This window comes from Eurosta solidaginis, chromosome 1 (assembly GCF_040869045.1).
Source record: "Eurosta solidaginis isolate ZX-2024a chromosome 1, ASM4086904v1, whole genome shotgun sequence".
NCBI lineage: Eukaryota > Metazoa > Arthropoda > Insecta > Diptera > Tephritidae > Eurosta > Eurosta solidaginis.
In genome coordinates, this window is record NC_090319.1 from 106,503,290 (window position 1) to 106,530,763 (window position 27,474).

The 27,474-nt window shown below is 40.8% G+C and overlaps 1 protein-coding gene across 4 annotated transcripts in view; it reads left to right on the plus strand.

The window, feature by feature from the left end:
- Nucleotides 1-27,474, plus strand: part of pps (protein partner of snf) — a 155,184-nt gene that overhangs the window by 43,071 nt on the left and 84,639 nt on the right. For 2 of the 4 annotated variants that reach the window (XM_067759549.1, XM_067759551.1), the window contains exons 1-7: nt 761-1,282; nt 1,626-2,057; nt 2,118-3,010; nt 3,062-3,886; nt 3,948-4,498; nt 4,560-4,734; nt 4,911-5,648. In XM_067759549.1, coding sequence (XP_067615650.1) covers nt 1,123-1,282; nt 1,626-2,057; nt 2,118-3,010; nt 3,062-3,886; nt 3,948-4,498; nt 4,560-4,734; nt 4,911-5,648 — 3,774 coding nt within the window. In that variant the 5' untranslated portion in view covers nt 761-1,122. Of the gene's footprint in view, nt 1-760; nt 1,283-1,625; nt 2,058-2,117; nt 3,011-3,061; nt 3,887-3,947; nt 4,499-4,559; nt 4,735-4,910; nt 5,649-27,474 lie in introns of those variants that run through there. The other 2 variants (XM_067759550.1, XM_067759552.1) reach the window with 2 other exon arrangements.

A 27,474-nucleotide genomic window follows, 5' to 3' on the forward strand; every position in this document is an offset into this window, starting at 1 on the left:
AAAATTCGGTATACGCATATATCTTTAAAAAGTAAATATTCACACGAAAAAATCGCAAAATACACCACAAATGAAAAATTTATAATTTTCAAGTTGGCTGCTGCATTCATGTTAACGCATTAATAGCCGTGTTTTTTAACACGCGCGTATACGTTTCGTTTGCGCGTGTTAAAAAACGCCTATCTTCGCTTAGATAATGCTTAGGAGACCCATCTAGCGGCTGTGGTAAAACAACTAGCTACAGCAACAGGGTGTACCGAAAAGCGGAGACGCAACGCTCTGATGGCCATAGGGTATAACATATAGCTGAATCAGTTGCGATGAATTGTGGACACACATATAATACATAGAATTAGTGTACAGGGTGAAACAAAGACACATATTTCAGTTACATCTGAGTATAATGCGTATTGAAATTTAGTAGGACAAAATTTATGCGCAACAATTTCAGAGGTGTATTTATAGTTTGTCTCTTAGCAGTCAATATAAAGTTTAAGCGTAAACGGATATACGCGTGTTAAAAAACACGGCTAATGTGGAAAAATGCCATTTTGAGGAGTTCGAACGTGTTTTCGGAGTTTCATTTTATTGTGCTTAACGCATCTACACGAAAACTTCTTCTGACGTAGCCATTAATACATTTGTTCGATAGGTTTTGATGTGTGGCAAATGGCAGCATTGGCGGAAAGCTAAATGATCCAACAGCACTATTTTCCGTACGTCTCCGATTTGCAAAATAGTCTCCAAATACTTTCGGAAAAATTGCGCGTTTGTAAAGTGCGAGATAAGAATTTTCACCACCAAAATAAAACTACCGTGTAATTAGTTGAATTTAATAAACTAAAAACAGTTGAAAATATTCAAAACATCCGTAAATTCCTTTTATATCAAAAATAGCATTTACCGAAATATTAGGCTAAAGTGGCGTACCAATTTTGCTCTTGATTGGTATACTCTTCACTTCGGATTTTTCCATCTGTATTTTCTTTCGGGCATTCGTGTTTTTTTTTTGTTTTTTATTCCACTTAATTAAGTGATTCGGTGTTGTAACCGGTCTAAAAGCGGAAATATGAATAGTCAATTGATGAGAATTAGTTAAAAACAGTTTCATAATAACAAAACATGTCCAGCTCGGTGTTCATTGAAAGCTGCCCAAAACCTGGCAAAGGTGCTTTAGGAGCGGATGAGCCTGTAATTTCAGGGTCCCCTGATTCTAATTTAGTGGTAGTGTATGGCAAGAGTGGAGTCAACTTCGATCAAAGGGGAATAGAAAATCTCATTGGTAAAGTACATTTTATTTACAGGACATGCACTGTCTAACATTTGTTGAAAAATGTCGATGGGTGTTTAAAATACGCATTTTGACGTCGGTGTTAGTACTGCAAAATCACGCACATTGTGTTTCGGCGTATAACACCATTTTACATTGGAAAATGTCTTACGCGCTGTACAAATATGAACCCTGTGCCGATCCAGCTCTCAGCATTCTTGCTCAGAACGGTTCTGGTATAGGCGCTGACAATAAGTGTGTGTGCTTACAAAACATTAATCCCCAATCGACTTTTGATATTTACTTAACCTTAATTATTTTTCAATTTGATTTAAAAAGAATGACTCCATTTCAGAGGAAAAAACTCTTTCATCGATAAGCGTTATACGGCTGACTTCACCAACACCCAGTATGATAGACGAGGAAAAAGAAGCCGAAAAAACAGAGGAACTGTTGCGTAGACAGGCAGAAGGTATATTTGATGACGACTCAAATGATAGTAGAAGTGCGAATAGTTCGAGCGCAGACGAATGTGAAGAGCATACGGAAAGTGAAGAACTGCCTACTGGGGATGATGAAAAGAGCGATGGCGATGAAAACTCGGCTGATAATGTGAAGCTACAAAATCGCAAACAAAAACGGAGGAATAGAAAAAAATCTCTTATATCAACCAAAATACAAAATATGCAAAATAAATTACAAAAAGAACGTCCAGATATTGTTGGCCTCACTATTGAGGAGTTTTATCCCCCTGAAACAGCAAAGGAAGTTGTTAAGGAAGCTTTAAGTATTGTTTTTCTTTAAATTTTATTATTTAAATTTTGATAATTTATTATGTTGCTTTTAGAGCTTGCAGGCGTGTCTACAATCAAACATACTGCAGATTATGAATTTCAGTTATTCGTTATAAAGAGTGATCACTGCTATACTCCGTTTACGTCTCCCTCGCAAATGAGAGCTAAACTGGCCGAAAAATATAAGGCCGAGAAGCATGCTATAATCGGACGTAAAATCATTCCCATACCACATAGCGCCATAACCATGAAGCAAATACAATTGAAAAAGAAAGTTCTACAAGATATGAATGATGGTGTCGAACCGTCACCAAATCATTCTGGTAAGGAGCAGCATTTTAAAGTATTAAACAAAAACTCTGAACTATCCAATAAAACCGAAATGTATGAACATTTAGAAGATGATGCTGAAGTGCGAAGTTCAACAGCAGAGTCAGACTTGGACATAATAAGTGAGGAATCCGGAGATACTGACAACGATCGCGATAGTGACTTAGACTTTGATCTTAACAACAGAAAAGGTCGGAAGAAAAAAGATCTTGTTACAAAAGCAAAGCGTTTGTCTGCTGGTAAAGTATATGTAAAACGTCAGTTGCAAACTCATGATGAATCAGATGACCAACGCAATAAAACTATACGACCAGTTCAAAGCGCCGTGGCAAATCGGTCAAATAAAGCTGGAGTACCATCTAGGGCTGCCGGTTGCGCTCCCATCGCGGTACAAAAACTTCTTTCAGAAGCTGTTGCTGCTTTACCACCAATTCCAAGGCGTTCTGCTACTACCAACCTGAAAGATGCGACTACAAATCCTGTAGCACGGCAACAATCTATACCCGGTACTATGCGAAGAGGTCCAGTTATAGAGGTTGGTGGAGAAAATACACCAAGCTCCCGCACACAATTAAAATCATCACCACAACCTGTTAAGGAAATTGCTATTAATAAGGTACTGTAAAAAACTTTTACAAATATTTTGTAATGCATTTTTGTATTTTAGGTAATGGCTAGTCCAAAAGGAGGATTTACCGAAATAGGTGAATTACTTTCTCAAGTTGAAAAGCAAACACCAACAAAAGGTTTTCCTACTACTCCAACTAGCAGTATAAAATCACCTGGGTTTCAGTTTGGTATCAGCCCATCACGTTCCAAAGGATTCATGCCCCTTGGAATTGAAACTGCTGCTAAGAATAAGCTTCCCGCTCAAATTTCAATTCAGACTCATCAGAGTTCATCTGAATTGGCTGCGAAAAATAAAGTTTCTTTGGAACCACATAATATGACGTCAATTGACAATGCATCAAATAAACCGGAAATACAACTGCCGCAAAAGGAACAAATTTCTCCAGAATTTGCAGCCGAACATTTTGATCTCATTGTTTCTATTGTCAAAGACGAAATGCAAAAAACTGACTTAATGAAAGTGACATCACAACCAAATGATAAAATACCAAAATTAGTAAAGATGCTGGAAAACGCGGAACAAACTCTGGAATCAAATAATGCCCTTAGGCAAATAGACAATAGTCTTTCTAATTTTGGTCCTTCCGCGGATAACACAGTTGATGATATTGATATATCTAATGCACCACTTTTAGATGCCACTGAGGGTGATGAAATCCCCGACGATTTACTGCAGCATGTCGTTGACCTTATAGAAGATGACGAAACATTACAGGACGCTGTTCAAAATCAAGTTTTTGGTGGCGCAAATAACGAAGGAGCCTTATGCCTCAGTAATGCTGATGATGGGAAGGCAAATATATCTTCAACGATAACTGTGTCCATTCCACCAACCGTAGCACAAACTCATGTAACTCAACCGGTGTGTTGTTATTGGTATTTTATTAGTAATGTTTCTATTATAACTTTTTGATTTGTTCCAGGAACCTAATCAACCAAAGAGTATTATAGAAATGGCTATATCCAATATACCATCTACACCGAATAGGGGAGGCAGCTCTGGTAGTAATACACCAAGTCGCGTCAATAATGTACAAACATCAAGATCACCACTGGTTCGCAAGGAACCTATTCAGATCATCCGAGGAAATGGGCGAGTTATTACTTTACCGCCAATCGAAGCACCAACTACACGCGCAAAGCGAAGAGCGCAAAATCAACCAATTACTGGTGTTCAAGGTGCCACTGCTAATTCCAGTACACTCCTTAACGAGTCGTCTATGGATAGTTCACTTCAATCGAATTCCTCAATTAACGTTGTTGAGCAGCCCGTACATCAACTTACAGTTGTCGCTGAAAATAAAAAAGAACAGTCTAATAAAAGACAAGTTTCCAAAGAATCAGCGACTTCTGGCGCATCTGCAAAAGCAAAACGGTCCACAGTTAAAAAGAGCAATGCAGCTAAAAATGTCAATAAAAATGTAATTGAAGAAAATGGTGCTGGGTCCCAGGAGGACGATGACGATCCAAATAAGTATGTGCAGCTGCATGAAATGTCATGGTATTTAAAACATTAACATTATTTTATTTTGTAGACTTTGGTGTATATGTCGACAGCCGCATAACAACCGATTTATGATTTGTTGTGATGTATGTGAAGATTGGTTTCATGGTACTTGTGTAAGTATCACAAAGGCGATGGGAATAGAAATGGAACAAAAAGGCATTGATTGGACTTGCCCCAAGTGTATAAAACTACAAGAAGAAAAGGTACTAACATCTTTAGTTTCAAAACTACGTATTTTTGAAAAGTTACACGATTTGAATATATATATAAATGTTAAGTATTTCTCTCGAACATGTTGGCAGGGATGAAACAAAAATGCATTGTATATAATGAAACCGGCGATATTACATAGATTCATTATTTTTATTAATTATTTCAGACACAAAGAAAAATTACAGACATGCTTATGCCAAAGGACCCTACATTTACCACTTCTTTTGAAAGAAACAAAAAATTTGAGTTACAAACATCAGATGCATCTAGATTAGAGGCTATAAGGGAGAGCGTTGTTGATGTATTAAAAAATAGGAACTCTTTACAGAAATCTGATGGGTTAGACATAAAGCAAGCTATAGAGCCAAGTAAAGCTCAGTCTGGTACAATACCGCCTATAAAGCCACCATTAAAAAAATCAATTGGCGGAGTGAAAGTAGCCAAAACTGCACAGAAAAAGAAATCTGCGATTGCGAGAAATAAAACTTTAAATAATAGTCTCTCACAAACTAAACAACGAATTCCCATTCAGCAGCAAGAACAAAAAATTCAAATGGACCACGGTAAGCAATCAGCAACAATTGTATCTATGCCTGAATCTCAGGAAAAAGTTAAGGACTTGCAAAAACCTCTTGGATCAGAATTGGTACCAACCGTAGAACGTACATTATGTATTGTTTGCAAAAAAGTTGCGCGACAAAATTCGATTTATTGCAGTGATGATTGTATTCGGAAACATGCACAGAACGCTCTTAATTTGTTTGCAGCTGCTTCCGCCGCTAAACCCCCAGAGCCACCAATTATAATATCAGCTAATGAAGAAATTGCGGCGAAAAAAAAGAAAGCAAAGGGTCTTTTTGAGGATCTACTCTTAATGGCTGATAGAAAGCCAAAAGTTGAAAGGGTAAGCATAATGTTTTGAATTTTTTAGCTTACAATCTTGTTATTGTTTAATTCTGCATAAGAATATTGATATTTTATGAAGTTAGGTTGGGAGTTGCTTCCCTTTTTGGTTGATTCTTCCTGTCCAAACAACGTCAACAACAAAATTTAAAAAATAACGTTAAAATGTTTGAAAAACAAGTGAAAATTAAAATATTTTAATCTTTTTTGATGAAAATAACATTATACAGCCTTGATATAATTTGAATGTCCAATAAATATGAGCTGGATATCAGCACTGTGGCAACACCTGGGGCCGAATTGTAACATACGATCACGGATCAAATACGAAAGAACTACGTGATACGTGAGCCGTATACGTTAAATGGGATTTATAACATAATGTAACGAATTTAGGGAAAATCCGCTTATTTGAAACCTTGTGCTAACGTTCGAATCCGTAAACTGTTGAATAAATCACTCCAATATTCTGTATTGCAAAATGGTCTTTATTAGACTACTTGGGGAGTAGTACAACTATACTTCACTTCGCAACTGATAGCGTGTTTAAATCAAACTGATTACTGACTACTCAGCTTGGGCTGCTTTTATACTCTCCGTTGCTTCATTCGCATATTTCTACTAAAGTCTAGAGGTTTCGCCTTCTAGAACTGCTGTATCTACTGCGTGGTAATTGAGCTACATATGTGTTGTTGTGCCTTTATTTACTAATAACATGGTGATGCTAAACTCGCCACAATAAGATAGCAATCAAATCTCGATTTATGTTGAATGAATTACTCGTTAAGAACCAAAAGTAAAAAAAAAAAAAAAAAAAATTGGTTGTAAAAATACCAAAAAAAAATTAAGAATTCCAGGTTCGATTCGAGCTCAAGGCCAGAACAATAATTTTTATGACAATTATTGTTTTTTTTATTATTGTTATTGGCCTTGAGCTCGGATCGAATCTGGAATACTTTATTAATAGGCCGCTAAAACAAAAACAAATGTAAAAATAATAAATTCAGCGAGGAGTTCAATTACTCGTTCACGTATATCACCAGTCGAATACGAAACAAGTAGTACGATCACTTCTTTTATAATCCGAAAAACATGTTTTTACGTGACGAGTTATACGATCACGGATGTTAGGATTCCATAGCAGGTTGACTAGTAGCTATAAATAACATTAAAAGTGCTATAACTTCTTAGTTTTTTGACATAGGGAATGGTTCAAAAGGAAAACGGCCATTAATTTGAAAATACTTACGTCCGGTAAAACAAAAAGCATACTTAGTGGGGATAAAACCCTATTAAGTGACCTTATCAAGTGAAAACGACACTGTATGTCTGGAAGTTAATTTTTTAAAGATTACTGCGCTCAGGGGTCGAATTTAACCACAACGAGGTAACTTAACCAGAAACAAATAGCTTCGCCCTTTTTGTTAAGAGCTTCGTCGGCTTCTTATCGGGAACAAACGATACGGACAAGGATCGAGACATGGATTTGTTATTAGCTTGCTATAAACAAGCCATTGTCTTATTGGTTTCTTAACGGCTTGCTATCGAAGGGTTATAGGTTCGTAAACGATTTTATATGGAAGTCTTGAAGGTATGTGTTTCATAATAAACTCATAAGTCGACGTTAAAAAATCGATAATCCACTGGTAACAAATCGATACATTTTTGATAATAAAATCGATAATTCGCCGATAACAAATCTAAAATTTTCCGAAATTTAACTAAATTAAATTTAACTTAATTTAATTTAATCTAATTTTCCTTGGTTAATTTATTTTTATTTACTTTAATTTAATTTAATTTTGTTTGGTTTGATTTTTTATTTCGTTTATTTTAATTTTATTTATTTTTAATTATTTAATTTTTTCTTTGTGCAATTATTATTTCATATAAATCCAACCAAACAATATACAAAAATGTGCAACCAACAAAACCCTAAGAAAGGAACAAATTTCAACTTATACCTAACCACGTGCTTTATTTTTGCAAACACTTTATTTCTAACAAAACAACAGCGCATCCATCTCTTGCTCATGCATGCACAACGTATATATTCCCAGAGACTTAAATATATATGTAAGGAGCGTGTTTGCTTCCTGTATGACAGCGCTCATATCAACATACCTTGCTCCCACATTACGCTAGAGTACTCGAATATCTCCGCATGAAACTGGGGCATGAAAGAAAAGAAAAGAGAAAACAGGGAAATGGGAAGAAAAAGTAAATAAAATTGGAGGAACGTCGGAAAAGTAAAAAAAACAAGAGGAAGATGGAGAGTGAGTGTAAAAATAAGAATAAGGTTTATGGTTTAAGGCAAAGTAGAAAAAAGAGGTTTGCAGTAAGATTAAGAAAAAGGATAAGACTAGGAGTGATATTGAGAGTTAGACTTGGTCGAGAACAAAAGCGGGGAGAGTAAGAGCAAGAGCGGGAAGATTTAAGGAAGAATGAAAATGATAGGTAAATTGAATGAGCCGATTAAGGCAAACCAGAAAATACATACTGGAGAGGAAAAAGGGATGAACAGGGTTAGATAGAGGAGAGGCAGATGCATAGAGAAAGTCAGCACATTGTCTTTTGGGTTTGATAAAAGGGCTGGGAGTATCCTGTTTGTCTAAACTTTCAATCCCGAGTTTTCGTATTACAAGCAACTTCATGATATTGTTCCAGATCGTCAATCATCTCATTGACGTCAGCGGTATGTTTCCATATTCCTTATTTGTGGAAAACGTGATACTCTGAAGACCTAGCCATTCATTTCTGTTGACTGGAACATTTCCATCTCCTCCCGGGAAAATGTAATAATCCCTCCCACAAAATGAAATACAGACAACAGGTTTTTTTCCTGTACGTTCATATTTCAGAAAGGCATTAATGAAGTATGTTTTTATGATACTTAAATCTAAGGCGAATCCATGCCAGGTGGCAAAGCGAATTCAACCAATTCGCCGTGCAGAAAAATGTCAAGTCAAAAGAAAATGTTCATTGATTTCGATTAACTGACATGTTGTAGTACAAGGTGTTGTATGGAAAATAATCAAGAAGAAGCAATCAGCTGTTGGGATAACAACACTTGCCCTTTAAAAAACGCGAGTACTCCATAAATAGTGTAAGGAATACTCCTTTAGGAGTATAGAAGTGTTCTAATCTGTATTCATAAAAAAAATTTGCTCTAATTAACATTGCGATGTCCTAGGACAGGAGTAGGTGATCCCACTCTCGCTTTGTTTGTGAGTATTCCATAGAGTACATACGTGAGAGTACTTTCCAAAGTACTTTCACTGTAGTACTCCATGGAGCACCCACAGAGGATCATATGCCAAAGCACTAAAGAGGAATTGTTTCGGAAAGAATTATCGGATGGAATTTAATTTAAAACAAGTAAAGAAGGCTAAGTTCGGGTGTAACCGAACATTACATACTCAGCTGAGGGCTCTGGAGACCCTGGAATGTGTTTGTATGACATTGGTATCAAATGGAAGGTATTAAAGAGTATTTTAAAAGGTAGTGGACCTTAGTTCTATAGTTCGACGCCTTTTCGAGATATCGCCATAAATGAGGACCAGGGGTGACTCTAGAATTTGTTTGTACCAGGGATGCACCTTAACGTTAAGCTAATCGTTTATCAAAAAATTTCCACCGTTTCCGTTGAAACACTTTGAAATATTATCGATAAAGAAATTATCAAGATAAATTGTATCTCGTTTTTAACCTAAACGAAAAGATTTCGTTTACGTTAAAAACGTTAACAAAAACGTGATACTTTATGTTTGAATTGTGCTGGCAATGCTATAGCCATGGTGAAGCCGTAAGGTAGTAACAGCGAGCGGACATACACACAAACTCCATGTAATTTGTTTGTGTAATTCGTTGGTGGTAATGTCAGAAATACTCTGAGAAATGTTCGTACTGTCAAAATTCATGGAAAAGTTGCAATCAGCTTGGCTAATGCTTTCAACTTTAATGACTCCGCCAACAATCAGCTTTGCCAGCATAGTTTGAAATTAATAATCAACATAAACGATTTGATTTCGTTTTGATATGGCAGAAAACGAAACAAAATCATTTCGTTAATTTGACGTTCTTAACGTTAATAAACGAAACGAAATGACTTGGTTTCGTTTATTAACGTTAATTATCGTAACGAAATGATATCGGTTCGTTGGTTAAGCATGCCTGGTTTATACGATATGGGTATCAAATGAAAGGTGTTAATGAGTATTTTTAAAGCGAGTGGGCCTTAGTTCTATAGGTGGACGCCTTTTCGAGATATCGCCATAAAGGTGGACCAGGGGTGACTCTAGAATGTGTTTGTACGATATGGGTATCAAACGAAAGGCGTTAATGAGTATTTTAAATGGGAGTGGTCCTTAGTTCTATAGGTTTTTTCGAGATATCGCCATAAAGGTGGACCAGGTGTGGCTCTAGAATGTGTATGTACGATATGGGTATCAAATTAAAGGTATTAATGAGGGTTTTAAAAGGGAGCGACCCTTAGTTATACATGTGAAAGCGTTTTCGAGATATCGATCAAAATGTGGACCAAGTTGACCCAGAATATCTGTCGGGTACCGCTAATTTATTTATATATGTAATACCACGAACAGTATTCCTACCAAGATTTCAAGGGCTTTTGATTTCGCCCTGCAGAACTTTTTCATTTTATTCTACTTAATATGGGAGGTGTCACACCCATTTTACAAAGTTTTTTCTAAAGTTATATTTTGCGTCAATAAACCAATCGAATTACAATGTTTCATCCCTTTTTTAATATTCGGTATAGAACTATGGCATCATACTCGGATTTCGGCCATTTTTTATGCCAAGACAAAGTGAGTTCAGATATGTACGTGAACTAAGTTTAGTAAAGATATATCGATTTTTGCTCAAGTTATCGTGCTAAGGGCCGAGAGGAAGGACAGACGGTCGACTGTGTATAAAAACTGGGCGTGGCTTCAACCAATTTCGCCCATTTTCACAGGAAACAATTATCGTTATAGAATCTATGCTCCTACAAAATTTCACAAGGATTGGTTAATTTTTGTTCGACTTATGACATTAATCGTATTCTAGACAAATTAAATGAAAAAGGGCGGAGCCACGCCCATTTTGAAGATTTCTTTTATTTTTGTATTTTGTTGCACCGTATAATTACTGGAGTTGAATGTTGACATAATTTACTTATATACTGTAAAGATAATCAATTTTTTGTTAAAATTTGACTAAAAATTTTTTTTTATATAAAGTGGGCGTGTTCTTCATTTGATTTTGCTAATTTTTATTTAGTACAAATATAGTAATAGTGGTAACGTTCCTGCCAAATTTCATCATGTTATCTTCAACGACTGCCAAATTACGGCTTGCAAAACTTTCAAATTACCTTCTTTCAAAAGTGGGCGGTGCCACGCCCATTGTCCAAAACTTTACTAGTTTTCTATTCTATGTCATAAGGTCAACCCACCTACCAAGTTTCATCGCCCTATCCGTCTTTGGTAATGAATTATCGCACTTTTTGGATTTTTCGAAATTTTCGATATCGAAAAAGTGGGCGTGGTTATAGTCCGATTTTGTTCATTTTAAATAGCGATCTGAGATGAGTGCCCAGGAACCTACATACCAAAAACGGATTGCCGTTATGCGAACAAAGTTAATATACTCTGTGAGCTCTGCTCAGCTGAGTATAATGAAGGTAAATGATGAGGGGCAATACAACTTTTATATTTTATACTACGAATATTCTTATGTTATTTAGCATTTGCGTGAATAAAGAAACTAATATTTCTCTATACTATAGTATGTATACATAGAAGCAGTGCGCGGTTGCATTTTATCAGAGTTGGCATAGTAAAATTTTATTATCAGTTATTTGTATGCAATATTTTACTTTTGGCAACTCTGTTCGATCGTCACCGTGTCGTGACCACGGTCGTTAAGCTGATGGTGGTCCGCAAACGCATTGCAGAAGAGTATTGTTAGAGTACTCCAACATGAAGAAAATGGAACACGTAATCCAACAATTTTTGCAGGGTGGTACTGAATTCGCCTTGTTTAAACCAATTTATGAGGGCGAGTATTGTCAAATGAGACTCCATTTTGTAATATTGACTTCACCTGTCTGGTTTATTTGCATCTTGGAGTTGCCCAACAAAAAATTCGAATATTATTTGTCACATTTTTTGATTTATCGTAAATTTGTTTATTTGATAAAAATTTTTATAAATAGGTGGAGCTACATCCAAACTAATGTACAGTTTTATATGGCACTAGAGAAATGACACTGCCTCAGTGAAAGTGATTACCGTCCGATACCTAAAGCGCCTTCAAAAGTATGTACATTAATAAGTGAATTTTGGGGACATGTTGTTGTTGTAGCATTGGGGGAGATAACTACCTACAGTGATCTATCACCTGAGCGATTTTTGTTACGTATTTTCTTCAGGTGACAGTTTCGAAAAACTGTTGTTGTTGTCGTAGCGTTAAGGACACTCCCCGAAGGCTTTGGGGAGTGTTACCTATGTTGATGGTCCTTTGCCGGATGCAGTTCCGGTAACAAGCACAATACAGGTACTAGCCCGAGCACCTCGGGAACGATTTGGTATGACCACATGCAAGCTATATATTGCGCAAGCAACCCCTTGAGAGGTTGTGCTTGGTATTTTAGTCGCCTCTTACGACAGGCGGGTATACTCTAGGCCCCCTAACCCGCTGGGACAGAAAGAAGATTCTCTAGATTTTTCAATATTATTGGTATTTTGAGGTACCGATTCAACAGAACCAATATTGGATTTATTAACAACTTCTCATAATTCATCATCCAGTTTAACCATTTCAAGTATATTGGTAGTTCTTGAAGATGTAAGGGCAATAATAAATTTTTTTGACAGTTTTTTAAGCCAAAATTGCTTATGAAGTTCTGTATCGAAACCAGAACCTGCAAGAAGTAATAATGAACGATATACATAACTCTCAAGTTTTCAAGTATAAATATTCATATTGTAACGACTTTTGGGAAATTCCGCTTATTTGCAACCTTCTGCTTACGTTCGTATCGCTAAACTGTTAAATAAAACACTCCAATATTCTGTATTACAAAATGGTCTTTATTAGACTCACTTCGCAACTGATAGCGTGCTTAAATCAAACTTATTACTGACTACTCAGCTTTCGCTGCTTTTATACTCTTGTGAGGACCAAATATAACACCATTAATTTGGCCCACACAAAGCGACCCCACATCATATTCGATACAGCACTAACACAACAGCCAGTCACAAAAGGCTATAGCAACAGACCAACCAACAAGTTCAATACAGCATACATCATATTCGATACAACACTAACACAACAGCCAGTCACAAAAGGCTATAGCAATAGACCAACCAACAAGTTCAATATAGCATTGACACAACAGCCAGTCACAAAAGGCTATAGTAGCAGACCAACCAACAAGTCTCAGCAACACAACGGGCAAGCACAACACTTTAATGCCAACACAACAAACTAACAAATCTCAGCAACGCAACCATTTGAGCCAGCAGGACAGAAGTTAGTTAGCACGGAGCTGTGGCCGTGACCAGAGCTACTTGTGGAGCGTCCCTTGAAGTTATCGGTTCTACCATGCGGACAGGTCGTTTCACAGGAGTAAGTCGTGGGCTCAAGTGGTGAATGTGTCGGTTATACCACCAAACACCGCTTGAGACTTCGCCAGCAACGGCACTACCACAGTAACGCGCACCCGCGAACAGGCAGCGTCCGCCCGCCTGCGCCGACAGTAACAGCGCCACAAACAGCGCTACGCAAGCATATACGTTGGCCGCAGCAACACTACGCAAACATACAACGCTAGCCGCAACAGCATCATAGCTAATATATACGCTGGCCATACCATTACGCCAATCTACTACGCTGGCCGCAACAGCACCATATCTAATACACTACGTTGGCTTCAGTACTGCGCCGATCTACTACGCTGACCACGACAGCGCCCCTATAATATACTGCGTTGACACAGCAAAGTTACGCAAACCTGCTACGTCAACTGTACCAGAGTTACCCTCGTGCCGAAGCACGGAGCTGTGGTCGTGACCAGAGCTACTTGTGGAGCGTACCTTGAAGTTGTCGGTTCTACCATGCGGACAGGTCGCTTCACAGGAGTAAGTCGTGGCCTCAAGTGGTGAATGTGTCGGTTATACCACCAAACACCGCTTGAGACCTCGTGAGCAACGGCACCACCACAGTGACACGCCCCGCGAGCAGGTGACATTCGCCAGCCAGACTACCACGCTGGTCACAATCACAAACATACTGCGTTGGCCATATCATTACGCCAATCCACTACACCGGCTACAATCGCACACACACTACGTCGGCCACAGCATTACGCCAGCCACTACGCTGACCCCGACCGCACCACGCTAACATATGTGGACCACATCACTCCGCAAACATACGACGTTGGCCACAGCATTGCGCCAACCCACTACGCTGACCGCAAGCGCCAACATACAACGCGGGCCACAACAGCGCTACGCAAGCACATTACGTTGGTCACCGCACCACGCTGGCCACAACAGCACTACGCACACATACTACGGTGACCACAGCAGAGTCACGCAAATACACGACGTCAACCACACTAGGGTTGCGTACATACACGCCAACGCAAGGCGTCACCGAAACACGTTTTACACGCACTCAGGCAACGACCAGCCGGGCGTCCTAACGGGACACGCACGCCGACGCATCGAGGCGTCATAACGGAACACGAGTACCGTTGGCCCACCACGCAGTATAGAGCAAGCATACAGTGATACGAAAACAACAAATATTTCTTCTTTTGATTACGTAAAATTTTTCATTTTAATTATAGTGTACATACATATATAGAATTAGAGAAATAAAGTGAATTTATATGAAAACGATTTGCACGGTGTCCCAAATTTACAAATCTATTGTAAGCGAACCTTGGACACGGCGAGTATAGCCCTAGCACTTATTGAAGAAGCGCCGGGACGGAAAAAGCTTCGTTACAATTGGCGCCCGAGCAGGGACCCTGCAAATCGTTACCACGTCAGAAGGAACATCCCTGACGAGAAACCTAACCACAAAATGGTCGACCAGATCGATACCACGTGGTTAGACACAATTTCAAAGGAGCAGCTGATATCCATCACACAGGAATTGGGTATTGAGAAGACAGGTACCACCCGAGAAATCCGAAAGCGCATAGCAGCACTGGCCTCAAAGGCAAATGCGGACTCGGAAATCCACGAAAAATTTTTATCCCTACAAACCACCTACAAGGAAACTACGCACATGAGCGACGTAAATGAGGTTAAGACACCGACTCCGTCGAACAGAGGAGGCACACCGAAGGTCGCCGTTACAACAGTAGAACAAACTCAATTCGCGTTTCCTCCCAGGAATACAGTACCCACACAACAGTACTTACCACCAGGAATAGCGGTACCACCCAACGGTACATCTCAGGCACCTCCCAGGAGTACAGTACCCACACAACAGCACGTACCATCAGAAATTACGGCATTATCAACCGGTAACCCAGGTAACCCAAGCACCGACCGTGGTGTTCGCGCCCATCATCGACCAGGTAAGAAAGTGGTCCGTAAAGTATGAAGGTGGACGGGACCCGTTAGCGTTCATCGAACGGTTAGAGGAGTTAGCCGAAGTATACGCGCTAAACGTGGACCTCCTGCCAAAAACCATGCCCGAGCTACTAGGGGGCGCCGCGCTACAATGGTACCGCAATAACAATGCGCACTGGGGAGAGTGGACAAGCTTCAAAAAGGATTTTTTACGTTTCTTCCTACCAGTCAGGTACTTCGAGCGGCTCGACGACGACATACGCCAACGAAGGCAACACAACAAGGAGAGGTATAAGGACTACGTACTAGGAATCCAGAGCTTGATGAGACACGCAGGGTACACCAGCGAACAGCGGCTGGAACGAATCTTCCGTAACACCCACCCCGATTACCAACTTTACATCCGTCGGAGGGACTTCACTAATCTCGCAGAGCTCCTGACACTTGCCGAAGAATACGAGAACATACGCGAGCACTATCGAAGATCATCAGGCGGACATCACCGCGAAGTTACGCGACACATCGCCAGTGACACAACCCGGGTGTCACCATCAAAACCTGCAACACAACCACCACCGAACCTAACGAACCGCACGCCTCCAGGCAATCAGAGATACGACCCCAACGGCGTATGCAGGAGATGCGGCGAACGAGGACATGACACCAATAGGTGCCGAAACCCACATCAATTTTTTGCTGGGAATGTGGCCGCAACGATATACGAATCATCGAATGCTGCCGCCGACGTCAGGGAAACGACAGAGGGCTCCACGAAGAAGAAGGCGCCGTGAGCCCAAGGGACCTAGCGCCGAAACGGCAGTAACGATACCCAAGGAACCCAGCGCTGAAACGGCAGTAACAATGTACAAAGAGCATGGTCGCCTCTACGCCGTAGCCAAGCTCGGCGCGGAATCAGCCGAGGCGGTCATCGACACAGGGGCATCAAGAAGTTTCGTCTCGAGCAGCTTAGCAGAACGTGTGGTGAACTCGGGAAGCGGAGAAATGGTGAGAGTGGCCATCAAAATAACGATGGCAAACGGGACTAGCACTACCACCTTCGACGCCATAAGGACTGATGTACGCCTCGTAGAAGCGTCACTCCACACAGTTTTACACGTCATGCCCGGAGCGATCGACGACATCATACTGGGCCTAGATACGCTAGGAAGCATGGGAGCCACCATATCATGTGGAGAAGGCCACCTCGTGCTAACCAGACCCCTTGCCCAGCACACACCGAATCCTGGAGCCGCGCCAGAAACTATTCAGAGAACAACATCAGCAAGAACGAATATCGCCAGGTACGACAGCCCTGGGACTATTCCAAGTTCAATATCATCAAGAAAGGATATCGCCAGGTCGACAGCCCTGGGACTATTCAAAGTACACCATCAGCCAGAACGGATATCGCCAGGTACGACAGCCCTGGGACTATTCAAAATTCAACATCCTCAAGAACGGATATCGCCAGGTACGACACCCCGGGGACTAATCAGAGTATAACACGAGCGAGAAAGGGTAACGCCGGATACGACACCCCTGGAGCCCCATCTGGAACCATTCAGAGTGTAACAGCACCGAGCAGTAGTAACTTCAAGCACGACGGCATTATGCAAAACAACGACGACGACATACAAGAAGAAGCGGAACGAGTGCGCGGTTTTCTGGCAAAGGAACTCCGAAAATTCGAGAGCATGAGTGGAGTGACGTCAAACAACGTTACTTCCCACGCAACCCAGCCATGCAGACAATCATCAACAGCGAAGTTGACGAATTGCTCCAGAAAGGATGCATCGAGCCATCCTGTAGCCCACACAGCGCACCGATCGTACTGCCCAAGAAGAAAAACGGGAAGTGGAGGTTATGCGTGGACTATCGGCAGCTCAACGCCCGATCCGTACCCGACGCATACCCCTTACCCAGAATACAATACATCCTGGACAAACTACGACGAGCGAAGTACATCAGCAGCTTAGACTTGAAGAACGGCTACTGGCAAATACAACTGGAGCCCAAGAGCCGGCCCTACACAGCTTTCACAGTACCGGGACGCGGATTATTCCAGTGGCGCGTTATGCCTTTCGGCCTACACTCTGCACCCGCAACGTTTCAAAGAGCACTAGATCAGGTTATTGGGCCTGAAATGGAACCCCACGCCTTCGCATACATCGATGACATAATCGTCATAGGATTCACTGTGGAGGAGCACAATCGCAATCTGAGGGAAGTAATGCTACGACTACAGCGCGCCAACCTCAGAATAAATCCGGAGAAATGCAAATTCTTCAAGAAGGAAATCCGATACCTAGGACACCTAGTAAGCGACAAGGGAATTCACACCGACCCCGAGAAAGTCACAGCCATCAAAGACTTGAAGCCACCAACGGACGTGAAAGAGGTACGCCAATATCTCGGTATAGCATCCTGGTACCGACGTTTCGTACCCGACCGCCACGATCAGCCAACCACTCACAACCCTACTGAAAAAGGGCAAACACTGGAAGTGGGGGGCGAACAACAGGAGGCCTTCGAGGCCTTAAAGCAAAAGCTCACGGAAGCACCGATACTTGCTTGCCCGGACTTCACCAAGACCTTCACCTTACAAACGGACGCCAGCAATTTCGGGCTGGGTGCCGTATTGACACAGGACCTGGAAGGCGGAGAACGCGTGATCGCCTACGCCAGCAGGAAACTCAACAAGGCGGAAACCAACTACTCGCCCACCGAGAAGGAGTGCCTCGCGATAGTCTGGGGAATACGCAAGATGAGACCATACTTGGAAGGATACCGATTCAAGGTAATCACGGACCATATGTCTCTAAAGTGGTTAAACTCCATCGAAAGCCCTTCAGGCCGTATAGCACGATGGGTATTGGAGCTTCAACAACACACTTTCGACATCGAGTACAGGAAAGGGAAGCTGAACCTGGTAGCGGACGCACTATCACGGCAGCCACTGGAGACCCTACCCCTAGCAACGACAACAGAGCCACAATGCAAGTGGTGGCACAAGCGCGTCGGCGAAGTACGCACTAACCCCGAGAAATTTTCTGACTACATGATACAAGATGGGCAACTGTACCGCCATATTCCCTGCCGGTCACACGATGAGGAAACGGTCCCTTGGAAATTTTGTGTACCAACACCACTGCGACAACGAGTGTTAGAAGAAAACCACAACATCCCAAGCGCTGGACACATTGGCATCCGCCGGACGGTAGCACGGATTGCCAACCGCTATTACTGGCCCGGCATGTTTCGGGACATCAGTCGATATGTACGGCAGTGCGAGTCTTGCCAGAAATACAAGGAGGCACAGCAAAAACCAGCAGGAAAAATGCTCACACAGGTGGCCCAAGAACCATTCGCCACGGTATGCGTCGATTTCGTCGGACCACTCCCACGATCCACACACGGGAACACGATGTTATTAGTATTTTTCGACCGCTTCAGCAAATGGGTGGAATTGGCCCCCATGAGGCGTGCGACAGCAGAGGGCCTTCGCCGCGCGTTCAGAAAACGCATCCTAGCAAGATTTGGTGTTCCCAAGATACTGATATCGGACAACGGCGTTCAGTTCACCAGCACAATGTGGCAGCGTTACCTCAAGGAAATGGGGATACGACAACAATTCACGGCGCCCTACACACCGGAAGAAAACCCGACGGAACGGGCGAATAGAACGGTAAAGAGGATCATAGCGCAACTCACCAAATCACAACACAACAAATGGGACGACTTTATCCCCGAGATCGAGCTGGCCGTCAACACCAGTGTAACCGCGTCCACTGGGTACAGTCCAGCCTTCCTCGTACAAGGACGGGAACCGCGATTACCAGGGGCATTGTTTGACGAGGTCAACCTGGGGACGGGCACAGCCACCACCACGGCAGAAGAAAAATCCGACAGAATGCAAGAGGCATTCAGAATAGTGAGGCAGAACATGGAACGAGCAGCGGCAGACCAAGCACGGCATTACAATCTACGGCGGAGAAAATGGACCCCCGTAGTCGGCAAACTAGTGCTCGCAAAGGAACACCATCTCTCCAAGGCCGGGGAAAATTTCGCGGCAAAGTTGGCCCCCAACTATGACGGGCCCTACCAAATCCTAGGATATGTATGTGAGAAGGGATCTGGCATCTCTGTTAGTCAACACCAAACGTGGCAACAGCGAAGAGAGTTGAACAAAAGCGAGAGGAGTTGAGTTGTATTTTGACCGGCGAATAAAACAGACGAAAACGACGCGAGCTGTAAAATTCTAAATCAAATTCATTTTATTAACTTTGTACTTTCTTTTAAATATTTAAATTCATTTGAAATCATTAAATTAACATTATAATTTCAATACACTAAAACATTCTATCAATAAATTGATCAAATAGTGATACATTCATATGTACATCACCACATATGGGGGCTCAACCTAAGAATTTTCAATAAAGAAATCAACCTAAGAATTTTCAATAAAGTAATCAACCTAAGAATTTTCAATAGTGAAATCAGCCTAAGAATTTGCAATAGTGAACTTAACAAAAGAATTTGTAATCGTGTGCTCAACATATACAAAAGTGCGCATTCAACAGTGAAAAATTGCGTGTTGTATTTTGGCACAGAAACTTGCACGTACAAGAAGTTTGCACGCACATAGTTCTTATACATACATACAAACAGTCGGTTGGAATTAAAAAAAAAAAAGTTGTCAGTATGTCGCGTCTGGTGGAATTCGAGAAAATTCGAGATGCGCTTAAGAATGAGTGTAAGCAAAAAATTGTGCTGCTGCACAAATATGTTTTTGAAAGCGACGGTAACCGCAACAATCGAAAACGTCTACGCGAATTTGAAGGCTTCGATTTTAATACAGACGGCGAAAAATACAATAAAAAAATCGAATACATAGCCGAAAACCTATCTAGTAACGATTTAGTGGTAATATGCAGTATATTACATTTGCAACATAATACCAGTGATTTAGCTGCGCATATATTCATGAATTTGCGCAAGGGGAATTTGTTAGCTGATGCTGTTTTTGTAGCTGAAGACGACGACGACGACGACGATGGGCACGAAGGCAGCGTTAACAGAGGCAACGAAGGGTGTGAAAAGAGCAGCAAAGTAAACGACGATATGGTAGGCAATAACGTGTATACAACAGCAACGAGCATACAAACAACGAGTGAAAATAACATTGCAAATTCAACAACAATGATTAGAAGTGGTGAAAATACAACTGCACACAGATTTGTATTGAGTTTTAGAGACTTGGAAGATTCCATTAGATCTTTCACAGGCAACAATGAATTTCCTATTGAAATTTGGATTCAAGAATTTGAAGAAATGGCATGTGTTATGGGGTGGGATGAATTGCAAATGTTTATCTTTGCAAAACGTTCGCTTAAAGGCCTTGCAAAATGTTTATTATGAGTGAGCGCGGTATTACTTGTTGGAATTCGTTAAAAGTCGCATTATTAACAGAATTTCAATCAGACGTTAACAGTGCTCAAATACATAAACTAATGTCAGAGACAAAAATGAAGAGTAAAGAGAGTGTACAAGAATATTTGTTACGAATGAAAGAATTGGCAATACGAGGTGGTGTAGAGAATAAAGCGTTGATGCAATATGTCATTGTTGGCATAAACGATCTAATACGGCCCATACATGACACAAAAACCTTGCGCAAATATAAAACGACGAAATTTGTGCAAATGAAAATTTTTACATACACGGCTCAAAAACACTGCGCAATATTCATTTTTAAAGTAGCGCAACAAATGAAACATGTATTTTAATTGTATAAAAAAGGCATTAATTTTATAAAAATTCACTATTTATTTTCCACAGTGCTGGTAATTCACGGTATTAGTCGAAAAACTCGCACAGAAGCATTTATTTTCCATTGTATTTATAAAATATATATTTTAATTGCAAGACCAGCTCAACTCATTGCAGCACTGCGCAATATTCATTTTTCAACTACCGCAACAAATGAAACATGTGTTCTAATTGTATAAAAAATTATTATTTATTATTGAATTTGTGTGAATTCCTGTTACAAGCTAGAGATGGTCCTTGCGCCTTCGATATTAACATTTTAAAGCAATAATTACTGATGTTATATTATCAGGAACCACAGGTAAACTGTGTAAGATTCACCACACACGAAGAAAAAAGCATGTGCAATATTTGCAGACATGCGTAAATATCAAAATCGTTTTGATTTTAGCGCAGTTTTCTGCGCAAATAGCGCAACCAGTGCACACACCGTGTAATTGGCGTATAAGTGTAAATAAGTCTATTCTGTACAATGCAAGAGATTTGAAAGAGTTTAAAGATAAGCTGAAATGCTACGAAAAAATACGTGAACGATCGGATAATGTCAGAGCTGCGTTCGATAATATGAAACACAATGAAAACAAAAATAAAAATGCAGTAGGTGAAAAAAGCCAAAAGACAAATTATGATAAGAAAGAGGTGAAATGTTTTAACTGTGGCAACAAAGGACACATATCGGTGCATTGTGATAATAAAAATAAAGGCAGAAAATGTTTCAATTGCAATGATTTTGGCCACATAGGAAAAGATTGCCCAACAAAGAAGAGTGGTAGTGACAAAAAACCAAGCAATGTATGTAAAGTGACAAATAAGTATATGTCCATGTGCAAAAACGTTCTTATGAATAAACATAATTTTATTGCATTGATAGACACGGGTAGTAAATACAACATTGTAAGTGAAGAAACTTATAAAAACTTGAATAAACCAGCGCTGAGTGTATGTAACTTTTATTTAATCGGATTTGGAAATGAAAATAAAGTGAAACCTATTGGTGCTTTTGAACATAGTTTCGAAGTAGATGAAATGCAATTTACAAGTAAATTTGTAGTAGTGCCTTCACAATTTCTAGATGTTGAAGTGGTGCTAGGAGCAGAATTTTGTAAACAAGCTGAAATTAAAATAAATCGTGATGGCATACAAGTGAACAAACCAGAAAATGAAGATGAGTTGACAAATTTAATGAAAATTGATATTTTGACCTATAACGATATTAACAGTGACATTGAAATAAGTGCAAGTGAGGCAGCTAAGAAGCAAGTGTACGAATTAATTAAAAATTATCAACCAAAAAAGGGTAAATCAACTAATGTAGAAATGCGAATAGTAGTTAAAGATGACGTTCCAATTTTTTCGCGACCTCGAAGATTTGCTTACTCTGAACGTTGCATAATTGAAAATCAAATTGAAGAATGGTTAGAAAATAAAATTATAGAACCATCAGAATCAGAATACAGTAGTCCAGTAGTATTGGCAAAAAAACGTGATGGTACGCCGCGATTGTGTGTTAGATCGACTGCAAGAAGCAAAATTTTTCAGTACAATCGACCTAAAAAATGGATTTTTCCATGTTGGCGTAGAAAAACAAAGCCGTAAGTACACTTCTTTTATTACTCACAATGGGCAGTATCAATTTTTAAGAGTTCCATTTGGTTTGACGAATTCGCCGAGTGTATTTCAACGTCACATTAATGCTATTTTTCGAGATTTGGCTAGCAAGGGCATAGCTCTGCCATACGTAGATGATATTATCATACCAGGGAAATCAGAAGACGAGGCAATATCAAGGTTGAAGCAAGTAATGAAACAATGCGAAGATTACGGTTTAATAATTAATTTTAAAAAATGCTGTTTTTTGAAGAAAAAAATTGATTTTTTGGGGCACGTCATAGAAAACAATAAAATAAGTATATCTCAAGCGAAAACGCAAGCCGTTACAAAATTTTAAATCCCTAATAATCAAAAACAACTACAAAGCTTTTTGGGACTAGTGGGTTATTTTCGGAAATTCATTCCAAAATTTTCGATAATTGCCAAACCCTTAACCGACTTATTGAAAAAAGATGCGAAATTTATTTTGAACAATGATGCAATGGTTGCATTTAATACTTTAAAGAAGTTGATTACACAAAAACCTGTTTTAAAAATTTTTCATCAGCTACACGAAACTGAGCTGCATACAGACGCTTCCATAGATGGTTTTGGAGCGGTTCTGTTGCAAAAATCACCCGACGATGGTCTTTTACATCCAGTTTATTACATGAGTAAAAAAACAACTGAGGCAGAAAGAAAATATACTAGATACGAGTTGGAAATTCTAGCAGTAATAGAAGCGTTACATAAATTTCGATTCTATTTGTTAGGCATACATTTCAAGCTTATCACTGAATGTAATGCTTTTGCCAAGACAACAGAAAAAAAAGACGTTAGTACCAGAGTTGCGCGTTGGATTATGATGCTACAAGAGTTAGACTACACAATTGAACATAGAGCTGGAACTCGTATACGACATGCAGATGCTTTAAGTAGATATCCAGTAATGACGATCAACGACACTAGTATGCATAGTAAATTGAAGTATGCACAAGCAGGAGATGACGAATTAAAAGCGATTATTGACACTCTAGCAGAAAAAGCAATACATAACAATTATTTTATGAAAAACGGTTTATTATACAAATTAATTAACGACAACGAACTTCTAGTAGTACCTTTAAATTTACAACGTGAAATCATTAGACAAGCGCATGAGAAGGGTCATTTCTCGGTCAAGAAGACAAGAGAGGTAATTGGTGGAGAGTATTACATTCCAAATTTAGAAGAAAAAATTCGAAAACACATTAGTTGTTGCATATCATGTATTGTGTCGAACCGAAAGAAGGGCAAACAAGAGGGAGAATTGAATCCAATTGTTCGAGAAGAAGAACCGTTACAAACTTTACATATAGATTTTTTGGGACCGCTGGAATCGACGCACAAACAATAACACATATTAGCAGTAATCGACGGCTTTACTAAATTTTGCTGGCTTTACCCAACGAAAACTACAGCAGCAAAAGCAGTTACAACAAGATTGCAGGCGCAGAGTACAATTTTTGGTAATCCGGTACGGATTATATCTGACAAAGGTTCCGCTTTCACGTCCGAGGAATTCAAACAATACTGCGAAGACGAAAAAATCATTCATCACAAAATCACAACAGGTCTTCCGAGAGCTAATGGACAAGTCGAAAGACTCAATGCGATAATTATACCAGTTTTGTCTAAGCTATCTATCGACGATCCGAGCAAGTGGTATAAACATGTTAGCAAAGTTCAACAAATAATAAATTCTACATACTGCAGAAGTACCAAAATGACACCATTCGAGTTACTTGTTGGTATCAAGATGCGTACACAATACGACGTAAAATTGAAGGAGATGATCGATAACGAGATAATTCAGATATTTAACGACGATCGCAATGAAATGCGTAAACAGGCTAAAAAACAAATTATACAAATACAGAATGAGAACAAACGATCATACAATCTTCGACGGAAACCAGCGACAGTTTACAAAGTGGGCGACATAGTTGCAATAAAACGTACGCAACTAAGCGGCGGTTTGAAGTTAAAACCAAAATACATGGGACCGTATAAAGTCATTAAAGCAAAAAACAACAATACCTACGACGTAATAAAAGACGCAATTATATATGATGGTCCAAACAAAACATCTACATGTGCTGAGTTTATGAAACCTTGGCATTTCAACGAAATTAACAACGATACATTCGAGGCAAATGTGCAGTAGGATGGCCGAGATGTGAGAAGGGATCTGGCATCTCTGTTAGTCAACACCAAACGTGGCAACAGCGAAGAGAGATGAACAAAAGCGAGAGGAGTTGAGTTGTATTTTGACCGGCGAATAAAAAAGACGAAAACGACGCGAGGTGTAAAATTCTAAATCAAATTCATTTTATTAACTTTGTACTTTCTTTTAAATATTTAAATTCATTTGAAATCATTAAATTAACATTATAATTTCATTACACTAAAACATTCTATCAATAAATTGATCAAATAGTGATACATTCATATGTACATCACCACATGTATCCCCAGCGATACTCAAAATACGAAAACCCAACGGAGGAAAGGAAAAAACTGTCAACATCGCGGAACTAAAAGCATATCATACAGCAGAGATCATCTCGTGAAACCAAACAAATTCAGGGAGAACAATTTTTTTATATTATTAATTAATATCAAGGACAATCAAGCGCCGGTCATTCCAACGCAAACCTCCGAGGTGACAACATCGTTTCCTTTTGCTACGAATTTTTTTCACAAACCAATAATCTACAATGCAGAGCTATAACGCTGGACTAACCAACAGCGTCAAGCGTATGCGCCAGCGCTACGAGGAGGAGGAAGCAAAACGCCCGAGGGCCGTATTGCTGGAAGGAGTTACAGGCGCCACGGCATTACACCATTAAATACTACAGGCGGCGACGTCAACAACACGCGTGGAACTACACGCGCAAAGAGGTACGCTGACGTCGCACGAATCATTAAACTACCACACATCACGGGCACCAATGACAACACCACGAACACCGAACCAGTCACGGCCAAGGCCCACAATAAGACCGGAGCATCGCCGATAACATTCACACTCGGTAGGATAGAAGTGAAGGCAGGGTAGTTGCCGGCAGCTATCGAGTTCCCCTCCAATGAGGACACAGCTCCACCGGAAAAGCCACAGTCGCCGAAAATTATCGAGCTCTCGGATGAGGACACAGCCCCACCGCCGAGAGACACGCCTAAAATAATATTCCCGGCAGGACCAGGCGGCATACCCCTCTATACGACTGACCTCGACACTCTCAGAGAATCGAAATGGTTGACCGACACCGTCATTGACGCTTGGGCAAAGGGACTGGAAGAGCAACATGGGCAACAAAATACGACTCTCAGCCCGTTCGTGATCTGGCAGCTGACCCAGAAGAGTAACACGGAGGAAGACTACCAACGCATACGCCAATGGGTCCGGAACGTCGACCTGTTTGGCAAGAGTGCGGTCCTAGCACCCCACAACACAGCTAACCACTGGTACCTGCTCGGTCTGGCAAACGCAGTAGTCACCCACTACGTCACCGACACGGAATGCTGGCAGGAACGATATATATGGGTAGCAGACTCAATGCACAGGGCCAGAGTCCCCCACGCAACCCAGGTTTGGGCAGATTTCCTCCGGTGGGAATACATACAGCGGTACGGACACGACGGTTTTAAAGCGCAGGAACTAATACTCGAGGTGCCCCAACAACTCAACAACAACGACTGTGGCATCTACGTAGCCGTATGGAGATGGTTTTACGATACACAGGGAGCGGAGAAGGAATGCCCGAACTGTGTAAAAAGCCGTTCAGGGAGGAAATGGCGAGCAAGAAGCGCACAGAAATGCTGGCACGGTTCCTACGAGACGGCCGAAAGCCCAAGGAAACCATACAAAACAGTATCACCACATACCACTCTCACGCAGCTCCACAACTAAGCACCGAGGACAACACCCACCCCATAATACCGGACACCAAAACGAAGCCACACACGACAACAGAAGACCTCCAAGTAATAACCATCGAAGCTAAAGACGCAGATGGACCAATGCTGGACCGATTCCCGGAGATAGCAGGGGAGGTACGGGACAAACTCCGACGCATCGCCGAAGGTAGAACCTACTCCCGAACACGATTCGTGACAGAGACATACCGGGTCATCATAATGAAAAGCAAGGCGCGCATTCGACTACTGAATACCGGGGGCTCACTCTCCGAAGTGGGGGGGGGGGGGGGGGGGGGGGGAGGACCAAATATAACACCATTAACCCACACAAAGCGACCCCACATCATATTCGATACAGCACTAACACAACAGCCAGTCACAAAAGGTTATAGCAACAGACCAACCAACAAGTTCAATACAGCATACATCATATTCGATACAACACTAAGACAACAGCCAGCCACAAAAGGCTATAGCAACAGACCAACCAACAAGTTCAATACAGCATTGACACAACAGCCAGTCACAAAAGGCTATAGCAGCAGACCAACCAACAAGTCTCAGCAACACAACGGGCAAGCACAATACTTTAATGCCAACACAACAAACTAACAAATCTCAGCAACGCAACCATTTGAGCCAGCAATACCAAACAAAGCAATAAAAGGAGCAACACAGCAGGACAGAAGTTAGTTAGCACGGAGCTGTGGCCGTGACCAGAGCTACTTGTGGAGCGTCCCTTGAAGTTGTCGGTTCTACCATGCGGACAGGTCGTTTCACAGGAGTAAGTCGTGACCTCAAGTGGTGAATGTCTTGGTTATACCACGAAACACCGCTTGAGAC